Genomic DNA, 12,101 nt, shown 5'->3' with positions numbered 1-12,101 from the left:
GAGAAACTGAGAGAAACCAAAAGAAAATTTAAGTAATCTGAATCATGAAAGAAAATAATGAGAGGAAAGGAGAGAACATCTGCAATGGATCTTTGCAAGTCCTAAAGTTAATTTCTTAAAACTCATTTCTTACACCACCTATCGTCTTTCCAACTGAAAATACATTTACACTTTGATGCCTCTTTACATGCTATAGATATTATGCTCTTAAAAACCAGTAAGCAACCGAGAATTGCCTTTCTGATCACTACCTAATTTCTTGTGAAATCCCAATTATAGATTACACAGAAAGAGCTGAATATACAATAAAAATATTAACAAGAGGATCTTATTCAGTAGGCCTGAAAGTTGAGTGTTTATTTACAATTATAATCTTAGCAGAAAATAAAGATGAGATGACAAACTTGTGCAAATCACCTTCCATGTTAGCTGTACAAAAATTCTCTCCTTTTTGCTGTCTTTCAGCTGCGGCAAAGAAAAAAAAAAAGGCCTTCCATGTTTCTAGTTAAAGTGCCTTGTGAGCAGAAGAGGATGCGAGTCCTATGCGTCTTTCTGCAAATGATGAGAGAGAGGAGATTTTATAAGCAAGTGTGTACTTGGCAAAATAAAGCAACATATGCATATATATTTTATATATTGGCCCAATGGAATTACAAAAATTCCCTCACCTCCAGTGGCAATGAGCTTCTCGACACGAGAAACTATATGTTTACCAAAAGTGTAACGCTTCAGCGCATTTAAGTGAACTTTGATACGAGAAAGAATTAACTCAAGATTCCGATCATCACAGGTCTCAAGAACTTTTTGCACAACATAATTTCCAAATGGATCTTTCATCATGGCCTGCAGTTTTCCCATTCCATAAATTATGGTCATCCAATGAGCACCAAAAAGGATATATATAAAGAATCAATATTTTGACCCTTCAAAGTTCAACCAACAGGAATGAAAAATGTTTACTGCAATTTAATAGGCTTAAGCTCACAAAACTTTGAGCTCTGCTAATTTTAAACATTTGGAAAGCACTAGATTATGTTATAGAGTTCTCTACATCTTGTTGTTCAAGATAAACAAATGCAATGCATATGGATTATCATATTTTGAAAAAAAAAAAAAATCTAAGCCCCCTCAACAATGTAATTATTGGACCAATTTCAACCAATTGGAATACTATTTTATACAAGTCCAATAGCACAAGTCAAATTTAAACTAGACAGTAGACACTACCAGACACCTTCCATGAAAAAAGAAAGGAGATTAATTTTGCGAAGCAAAACAATTTTCATTTACAATAAGATGCAAAACAAGCAAGTTAACATTGTCTATCTTTTTGTTTTTTTGTTGGTTGGGAACGAGGGCAGAATTGCAAGTTAAACATTGATCAAGAACTACCAAATGCATTGTAAAACTACCATGGTTCATTGTAAAACTACCAAATGCATTGTAAAACTACCATGGTTCATCTTATCTATCCACATAAAATAGTTAAAACAGATTGTAAAACCATTCCCCCTACAATAATAATAATTTGCATGAAGTCAAGGATAGCATGGACCTGCAAAGGCTCATTTTCATCAGTGGAGCCAAGCATCTCATTCACCAAAATTTGATGCTCCTCATGGCCACCAAAAATTAGGCACTTCTCCACAACATTAGAAGCAAATTTCTGCTGACTCATCTTTACAATTTGTCCTGCAAGCTTGCTAATAATAGCAGATCGTTCGTGTGGTTTGCCATGTTCAAGGACATGCTATGAAGCAGAGGCACAAACATCAGAACGTTAATATTGCAAAATAATAATGCATAACTAAAATATTAACAATAACTCAGAAAAACACACAAAAATAAAACTCTTGAAGTCTTAAAAGTAACAAAATAAGTTCATCAGATGTACAATGAGGATATTTAAACGTTAAACATGAAACATGAGACCTAGGAGGATTCATAAAAAATATGAGGTGCCTAAAACAATTGACCAAAACAATCCAAAGACAAGTAGAAACTCAATCATTAAATTACATAAATCCTTGGTTCCAGAGTACTAGAATAAAAAATAAACACAGATCCAATGAAAACTTAGAGAAAGTTCCAAGGGAAAGAAAATATATTCCTTAGTGGTAATCATGTGAATAATGTTAGTTATAGCATTCCAGAGGCACATGATACTTTCAGTTATGCCTCATAGTATCAAATACAAGAATATACATAATTACATTTGCACATCAGATCCAACTAATTATTAAACAGGATAAAGACATATGGCAGAATCATCAAGGAGGGCAACCTGACCACATCAGCTGCCAATAATAAAATTTATATGCCACACCCAAGTAGGGTTAATGTCAATGTGGTACATTCATTCTTCAACATGGTTATGCAGAATAGATATCAAGATGTATAATCTTATGAAACTGACTTGAAATGACAAGCTTTTGCAGAAAAATGTGGTCTTAACAGAAACTACGAATTACTTATGTTATAAACAGATTGCTGTTGCTTATTTTTTAATTCTTGTATTCTTATAACATATGACTTCATCTGCTCAAGGATATCAATTTCTTGATATTCTTCAAATGAAAAATATATATTGGTATTGTTAAATCTTAAAAGTAACATCCTGCAGAACATCAAAGCCTACATGAAACCAACACAAACACCTTTAAAGTCTAGAGTGAAGCATAATATAGCACAGCCTATAAGCATGATATAGCGTGGATAAACAAGGTTGAGGTCAGTAAAATGAATCATTAATATGATGTGTTCATAGAGTCAGTTTGAGAACAAGCAAATTATTGCTCAGCATTTTTTCTTGCATTTATAGATCTGGACATCAAGTAGAAATAAAAAGGTCCTCTTAAAAATTAAAATTGTTGTGGTATTTGGTCATTAGCAGGTAGTACCGCATCAACCAGCCAACCCCATACCACAAGTACTAAGGATCTAATTCCCCCATCAAATACATGTGTAGGAGTGAATCTAAGAGGGATCCTTCAATACCTGAATAACATAATTCCCATACTGATCTTGTGCCAGAATGCAAACAGACTGCATAATCTCATCCATAATAATGTGCTGAGTATTCATGTTCTTACAGTGTTCCAGGACCCTCTGTTGGCATCAAAGGAAATTATTGATATCTCAAGAATGCCATAAATCCACACCAATAAGGTACACACAAATTATATATTTCAACCTGAATGACGCGACAGCCATAAGGATGGGTGGAAAGTGCCAGAACTTGTCCATAGAAAGCTGAGATAATAAACTGAATTCGAACTTCAGGTACACACTCTATGCACTTCTGAATAACATGATTACCATTCTGATCACGAACACATTTCATAACTGAACCATCAAGCTCTGCCACCATTTGAGTCTGCTGATCCACATCAACCACCTCCAAGGCCTGTGATCACTTCTACAGTATTGAGTGCTTTACACAGCCAAAATAAATGAAAGTAACAACAATCATCCCATAAGATTATGTGGCACATCTATACTATTATCAAACGGTTCTTTTTTTTTCATGTTATGATAAGCAGCCAGATATGTTGAAACAAAATAAGGATTAAGGGATTCACAGATGTATAAGCCTCAACCATATTACTTGAACCTGTCCACATACCAACTATAACTCACATGAAAGATAGGTGTACTAATCATCTGGAAATAATTTATAGAAGTTTATCAAGCAAACCTACATGAATGGAAGAACCACACAAGGACAAACATCATTTCATGGAGACTTCTTGATGATTAACCAAGCATTTATTAAAGTTGAGGGAGTGGCTTCTCTGCAGCATCAAAATAAGGATAAAGGATTCCTTTTAAGAAAAAGAGGGAAAGGAAAAAGGATAAATGGTTGCAAAATTGTTGATTAATTCTTTATGAAACTAGACATTCTTGGAATCAGCTCTCCTAATCAAAGGAAATGCCACCATATACAATGATAGATTTTAATTATTAGCAAGCATTAACGATATTCACACAAGAAAGAGGAGGAAAACATCAAAGCACAAATAATCCTATCAAGTAAAACACCTCAAGTATTTGCCAAGAATGCACACGCAAAGAAAAATGCATGCATGCTTATGCATGTGCATGAGTTAGTTTATACTCAATCATGTTGCCAAGAGCTTGGAAAAAGCACCTTCTGAATTACTCTGCACCCATACATTTGAAGGCTGAGAGGTAAAACATGACCAGTAAGCTGGCTGGCTAACTCTGTTCTTTGACATTCTGTACCATGCTCAAAAAACTGCACTCAAACACAAGTAAATAAATAAATAAATAAATTGAGATGTGATGAATATGGCAGAGTATTTCAAACTAAGGAGAAAAATACTTTCTGTATGACGTAATTTCCAAACACATCTGTCATCAAGGTGCGAGAATGCGGGATAATTTCAGGGAATATCTTGTTCTTTTCTTCCACCGTAGCAGTTTCTAGTTTCTGCTGAATGAAGCGACTCCCATACTGATCCGTACTACATCATTCAAGGATGTTAAGCTGAATACTGCAATTTCTTCATGAGTGAAACAAACAAAAAAGCAAGTATTTGAGGATACCTGAATTCAACAACATGATCAACAATGTCTGAGAGTTCAAAAGACCTGGTCTTGTTCTTGAACTCATCTAGTAAGGATGACGCATATCTTCTTTCCACGTTGTTGCCAATATCAGAGTGCCATGGCCCAATGGATCCTCCCATTGAGTTTCCCAACATAGAAGTAAAATGTGCAGCTCGCTCATCCTGAAAACTTCCAGATCCAATAGAGGGAAGTACAGAGTTTACCATGGAATTCCCCAGATATGGCATGCCAAGACTACATGATGAATTCTTATGGTACCCCTGATTCAAATTGCCAGACTTGACTATTGCAGGCTCATATTGTTGGCTTTGTTGAGCAAGCAATGATTCAAGGTATGCTTTCTGAATCCCATCCAAGTCTCCATGTGAAGTTGGAAAACAGTTTCTAACCTCAGAGCCTTTTGTATGTGTTTCATAATCAGAAGCCCTTTGTAAGTACTGAATATAATGTGCATCCATAACTGGAGAATGAAGATCAGACCCTACTTGATTTCCTGCTCTATTCAAAATGTGTCCAATTCCACACCCACCTAAAGCTGAACATGAAGCAAAAAGAAAATGTCAAACAGTTGACACGCGCGAGTTTCAGCAAAGCTTCACAAAGAAACAACATAGCAAACCTGCATCAAGATGGTTTTTCAGCACTGAATCCAGCTTCTGATTGATTGGGTAGGCACCAGGTACACGGCCATCAAAATCCATATCTGGAATATTTGCATTTTGATGATTACCATTTGATCTTTTCAAACCTCCTAGGCCTGAGGATTTTGAGTGAAGATTTGCAAAAGAAGAAGTTCTTTTGGGAATACTAACTTCCCCATGAGAAATAAACTCGTAAGTGCTAAGGTTTGGCAGGACCCCATTTTTCCTTGCTACATCAATGTAGTTGGAAGAAAATGAGAGATTTGCTGCATTGGATCTTTCTACAAGTTGTTGCTGCATATGGTGATGACCATTGGATGTGTTGAAAAGAAAATCTGGCTGCCTGTTCAGATCTATATGACTACCCTGCTCTACTTGCCTAATGTTTGATAGGTTTAAACCAGATAATGTAGCTGCAATTTCACCAAGCTCAGTTATGCCAGAAGAATGACCACTCTGGGTAGTAGAGCCAACAATATTCTTTTTCTCAAGAGGGACAACTCTGCTCGCCACAGGGGGAAGACCAGAACTAGGAGACCTCCCAACTAGCTGCTGTTCAGGTGTTGTACTTCTTGACAGTGATGAACCGAGAGCAGATGAGAACGAATGAGAAACAGCTGCTCCATAGCTTTGAACTCCTACCAAGCCAAGAGAAGCAGAACCAGAACGCAAGCCCTCTACAGACTCCAATCCACCACAGAACCCAGGTTGACAGGGATCACATATCCCAGTTGTGCCTACAAGATCACCAAAGGCATTATGACTAGCGGGTCGCGATAGGTGGCCTGATAAAGATGCGGGTCTATCAATTCCTTCCTGCAAACCGTACTAATATCAGTTGCCAACCATCACAGAAAAGAAAGAACAAAAATACATAATAAAATTTTCACAGCAGAAGTAGGCAACACTCAAATGCTCCAAAGTATAATGATAAAAAAATGATGCGAATGATTTATATGAAAGTCATATATCCATTACTTGATTGAACAACATGAAATTCAGATATTTGAACTGCCCTAAATGAAAATCAAAGGCATAAGGTGCATTAAGGCGCAGAGGAGTCTTGGAGCCTATGAGCCTAGGCACAAGAGTGTATTTGAGAGAGGTGAGGCACAGATTAAAAAAAAACTCAAAAAAGTTAAAGAGTAAATATTCATAATAAAATCAAGATATTATCTTCATGATAATATAAATATATGTAGAATTAAAAAAGGACCAACAATTCATTAAAAAAACCAAAGCATTAAAGTAACCAATGCAAAAAAATTCGCAATTTGCTCAGATGAAAAAAAAAAATCACATATACATTCCTTAGTTTTGTTTAAGGCCCAAGTAGAAATTTTATGCTCTCCAAATTGGGCTGTAAATATGCTCTTGCGCATTGGGTTTTTCTGAAGAATCTATTATTATTATTATTATTATTATTATTATTTTGAGGATAGGGAGAACCTATTATGTTCTTTGAAGCCCATTCTAGGGTAGTGGTAGAATATGTTTCAATAATCAATACTGTTATTTAAGAAAAGAGAGAGGTATGGTGGGAGGAGACCACACTAAAACAAACCAAACAAAGGGTGAAACAAACTGAATTTGGTTCAGTTCAGTTCATCAGTTTTGGGCTTCATATGTAGTTGCGATAAACGATGTGAATAACCTTTGTGAATTGCAGTTTCTTTTTCTTTTCTTGTACCATTCTCACAGTTCACTTATTTCATGTATTATTATGAAAAGCTGGTGCATGAAATTACAAGCTTCTCTCCGTTATCCCATGGCTATACTTGGAAAATGAAACTTTAAAGAAATCCACAGCACAATAATAATAATAATAATAATAATAATAATAATAATAACACTAAAATTTAGGTTTAAGATAAGAAGATTAAAAAGATAACAACTTAAAACCACAACATCAATTTGCAACGAAAGAGAAGAAATCACTTTTATGGACCTACAAAATTTTACAATCTCACATTTGTTCTATGACATAATTTAAAATAGCTAGCAACTTATGAAAAATTAGGAAACTCACTATTCACTAACACTAATCTCACATTTGTTCTATTCCCAGAGACAGTTTAAAGACATCAAAAGACCCACATTTGTACTGCAATGTACAAGACTCACTATTTACTACCACATAAACTCAACTCAACTCAACTAAGCATTTATCCCAAGAAATTGGGGTCGGCTATATGGATTCTCTTTCTCCATTTTAAATGATTTTCGGTTAAATCCTCGAAAATGTGTAATGCTTCTAGGACATGTTGCACCACTCTCCTCCAAGTCCATAATGAGAGTATTAGAGAAAAAGTAGGAATGGTGCTAATTAACGATAAGTTGAGAGAAGGGAGATTGAGGTTGTTTGGTCATGTAAAGCGTACACATACAGAAGCTCCAGTTAGACAAGTAGAGCACATTAGGTTAGAGGACCAAGATAAATTGAAATAGCAATCCTATGCAAATTTGTGAGGAGAGAGAATTGCTTCCATTTACTCACACAGAGGCAATAGCTCGGAGATGGTTCAATAGCCTGTTTAGAGATGGTTCGATAGCTCAGAGCTCATGCTGGTGCTTCCCAGTCAATACTCAAAAGGGGTGAGGCGAGTCTATGGTTGGCCAACAAGTTTGTGCTTCACAATCAAGAGCAACCGCTAATGAGAGGAGAGACGAGATGAGAAAGAAATCAAAAGCAATGGCCAGTAGAAGAGAGAAAAGATGAGAAAGAAATCAAGAGCAACAGCCAACGAGAGAAGAGAGCAGAGGGGAAAGAAATGCAAAGGTAAAAGAGGGGGGAAAGAAATCGAGAAGGGGGCAAACAGCAAAAGGCTAAGGCTAGTAGGTCTCTGGCACTTGGTGGCATTTTTGCAAGTAAGGATATCACATATCCCTAATCCCTTAACACATTTCAATTCAGTTTGGCTCTTCCAAAAATGTTTATTTAAAATCCAAACTGAACTAAGTAAACCGAACTTTCAATATTTTAAACCAAACTGAACTGAACAGAATTTCCAAATTAAGGCATTTCAGTTCAACTCAAATAATGCTTACACCTACCAGTAGCAGCTACTTGGAAGTGGTGTTTGGATTGTCGACATTAGATTTTGGCATATCAGGAATCATTATTCAACCGGTGGTGGCCTTCACTAGCAAGGGACCTAGATAGCAATGGAGGCTAGGGAGGTACTCATGCCTTGCACCTTACAAGGAGCATGCACCTAAGGCAACAAAATGCACTCTACCATGATGTCAACAACCTAATTCCCATAGAGGCAACGACCCTAGGTCCTAATGCACCTTTAACAACTTCTAAATTGGTCAAGAATCTCCAATCTATGGCCCCTCTCAACAATATGAATTGTTGATCTATTGATTTAGCCTCAATAACAGGCACACAATTTAACTATGTTGTCATTATCTATTTGCAACAATATACAATAGATGGGCCAAGCTGATTTTAACAATCAGAATAGCTCCTTTGGGAAGTATAGCCCATTCATATGGATCATAATGCCACTAATTTTTTTCTAAAAGAAGATGCTCCATTACACATCCATTACAAAATGGGATCCCCAAGCAGAGGCTAGGGAGGGGAACAAGGATCAGTTTTCATGTCAAGGAAGTAATCATTAAACTATAAAGCATACCACAAAAACACCATGCACGTGATAACATCAACTCACAGTAACCAACCTTAAAAGCAATGATGCCAGAACCACCCACCATTCCCCATTTCTTCCAACCCCAAAACCCGCCCCCACCCCCCCCCCCCCCCCCTCCCTCTTCTCTTAAAAACAGTTTAAATATTTTCACTAAATTGAATCATCCTAAAAAAAAAAAAGAAAACACCAGTCCAAGCAATTTCAGCAAATTCTCATTAGAAGGGGTACAATTTTAGTGAATTCTTATCACAAGAGGATTAACTTAACGTACACATGATTTTCATCAAATTAAGGATTTTTTTTATTGAAATTGCTTTTGACTTGCACTATGGGGAACTAGCATGTGATTCCATACGAAAATTAATTTGGACTTTCGAGAGAGAAGCATCAAGCACGTAAAGCATGCCAAAGAAGAAGCATGCTAGGCATATCTATATCTATTAACACGATAAGAAAAAGCCTGTACTCTGCATCACCTCCTCAAAACCACAATTCAATCTATCCAACAAAAATAGACCAAACACAAATCAAAGTTCTCAATTAATCACCCAAAGTAACAAAATTATCAAGATTCCAACACATATGAAGAGGACACAGCTATACAAATCTAGTGACAACAAATACATAAAAAAGAATCCTCACACCGTGCATCAAAAGTTATTACATGTTAGCAGTTAATGAACAAAGGAAGGGCAAAATACGTTACCTGAAGAATGTCAGCGAAACTCTTCCTCCTCCCACCAATCCCAGCACCCTGTAGTCCAGTTAAACCACCTGAGCCCCTATCAAGCCACTCAGCAGAGTTCTGCATAGAGAAATTATTTCTATTGGCATTCCTTAATTGCATCAAATCATTCTCCAGCTTCTGTACAGAACGTCCTGGCTGCATTGAAAAAAGTGATGAATCATTGCCGTCATCAACCAACTTCTTGTTCCTCAAGTCCCCAACGCCTCCACGCAAAGACCCACCAGCCTGAAACCTTTGGGCAACACGCCAATCCTCCTTCGACAGCAATGGTGGGGGTAGTCTCGGATTTATGTTATCATGAGAATAATAATATGAAAGATATGCTGGATGTGAGCGAATTTCATCATCAGTAAGAACTAAATTATTGCCGCTATTATCATTATTACTGCTACTATTGTCACTAAAATTGGGGTTCCTAAAAAGACTACCCACAGCGCTTAATGATCCCTCAACAGTTGGTGGAGCACTGCCACTCCTAAATATATTGAGACCCTTTTCTCGATCAATTAAGGGCTGATTGCTCTGCGCTTGCCGTATCAATTCTAGCTTACTCTGCAAATTATCTTCTAAATTACCATTGGGCCCTTGCAGATGATCGTCTAGGCTCAGTAACATATCTATGTTGCTCCCAGTGACCATCTCTGAAACTGCAATTTACTCCAAGAAAATAAATAAACAAAAAAAAAAAAGAATACAATAAATACCAGATAAAAAAAATAACTTTTCCACTAATTTTCTGTTTGATTACATTTATGAAATTACTTCAAAAAATGGTGAAGTAAAAAATCTCATTCATGTACAGTAGTTCCTACAAACTTGAAAATCTAAACTACGAGAACTACCAAAATTAAACAAAGTTGAGTGTTGGCATAAAATTCTAGGCCCCAGAAAACAGATAAATTAAAATAATAAGATAAATTGCAACAGATGTATAAAAGCTAACCCCCTTCCCCTCCCCAAAAGAAATTGACCAAAACCATTTTTTTTATAACTAATAAATTCAACTTATCTTTTGTTGTAGAAAATTATGTACAAAATAAAATAACGCATTTAGTTCCATTAAGGCACAACTGAGACTTCACAATTCTCGTGTTTTACATAAGCTCTCTTATTTTCCTGGAAGCCAAACAGCCGTTAAAACAAATCATCAAAAATCAAACCACCAAATCACAAAATTGCGTAGAGAAGGATTCAATACCTCTTAACCAATCTCCATATAAACTCGCCCAAAGCACAAAATAAATCAATCCGTATCAAAAACTGAAAATCCCCAAAAAAAAAAAAAAAAAGAATTCAGTAAATATATAAAAAAAAATTTATATATATACACACACACACACACAGAGACACAAAAAAAAATCTTTAAGAACTAAGCACGTCGTAACAACAATGGAGAGGAGATGCTTCAAACTCAAAATTAATGGACGTAAAATTTATAATAATTTGTTCAATAACGAAATCCATGAACAGCAATTAGGAAAGCACACAAAAAATTCTGATCATTGATATATAGAGAATTCGAACAGATTTCGAAGAATCGAAGAACAGAGAGAGAGAGAGTTTACAGAGCAAACATGGAGAACAGAGATTTTTCGAAACGGCCACTGCTAGCTTTCTTCTTTATTATTAATTTAATTTTTGTAGAGGAAATGTTAGTTTTATATGCACAGAGATATATTAAGGGAAAATGAGAGGAGATTTCGACCGTTGGATGGAGAATTGGCGGTGATGGACCATAGTTTTGTGCATACTCGCATGGCCATCTTATATGGTTTTGGAAGTGTGGAACCGGTACATATTCGTAGTGCAACAAAATGTGTATATTCCTCTGTAGGGGTGTGCAAACGGTATCGAAAACTAAAAATAAAAAATTTTAAAAATTAAACTAAATTAATTAATAAGAGAAAATCAAATCGAATCGATAAATATCAATTCAGTTTGGTTTTAAACGGATTAAATCGAAATTTATAAAATTTTATATTTTTAACATTAAATCTAAATAATAAAATATAAAATAAAAAAATTAGAAATCAAAATTTAAAAATCTTAAGGTTCGGATCGATTTGATTTTCTTTGATTTCGGTTTAATTAGATTCGATTCGATTCAATTTGATTATATTTTCTTAATTTCCTATATATATTAATAATTTCGGTTCGGTTCAATTTTTTAAAATTTTTTATGAAAATAATCGAACCAAACCAATTAATCAAAAATATTAAAATTATAAATTAAATCAAACCAATTAAATTTTAAAATCAAATTAATTAAACCGAATTAAATCAATTCAATTCAATTTTTCGATTTAAACCGAAAACTGCTCTCCCCTTGAACCCTTCAGCCCTCTTGGAACCTATTTGAACTTCTCCTTCTTTAAATATATTAGTTAAAAAATATTAAAAATATAATTTAAAATTAAATTTAATATATTTTAACATTGCAGAAGCCTTACTATCAAGACC

At 35.3% G+C, this 12,101-nt stretch overlaps 1 protein-coding gene across 2 annotated transcripts; it reads right to left on the bottom strand.

Moving 5' to 3' along the window:
- Window positions 1-87: 87 nt before the first annotated feature.
- LOC110659087 (pumilio homolog 4) lies at window positions 88-11,354 on the bottom strand. 2 transcript variants are annotated; one of them, XM_058133401.1, is made up of 12 exons: window positions 11,207-11,354; window positions 10,840-10,901; window positions 9,600-10,288; window positions 5,213-6,050; window positions 4,570-5,128; window positions 4,346-4,487; window positions 4,151-4,258; window positions 3,194-3,406; window positions 2,998-3,108; window positions 1,556-1,750; window positions 669-843; window positions 88-552 (listed from the first exon to the last, which is right to left on the bottom strand). In XM_058133401.1, the coding sequence occupies exons 3-12, from the start codon at window positions 10,278-10,280 to the stop codon at window positions 506-508; spliced, it is 3,069 nt and encodes a 1,022-aa protein (XP_057989384.1). In that variant the 5' UTR covers window positions 10,281-10,288; window positions 10,840-10,901; window positions 11,207-11,354; the 3' UTR covers window positions 88-505. The 2 variants fall into 2 exon arrangements, with proteins under 2 accessions (XP_057989384.1, XP_057989385.1); XM_058133402.1 differs by lacking the exon at window positions 10,840-10,901 and having other exon boundaries at window positions 11,207-11,344.
- Window positions 11,355-12,101: the final 747 nt, after the last annotated feature.

Source organism: Hevea brasiliensis, chromosome 14 (genome assembly GCF_030052815.1).
Source record: "Hevea brasiliensis isolate MT/VB/25A 57/8 chromosome 14, ASM3005281v1, whole genome shotgun sequence".
NCBI lineage: Eukaryota > Viridiplantae > Streptophyta > Magnoliopsida > Malpighiales > Euphorbiaceae > Hevea > Hevea brasiliensis.
The sequence above is the reverse complement of the archived record's forward strand: the minus strand, read 5'-3'. Positions and strand labels throughout refer to the sequence as shown.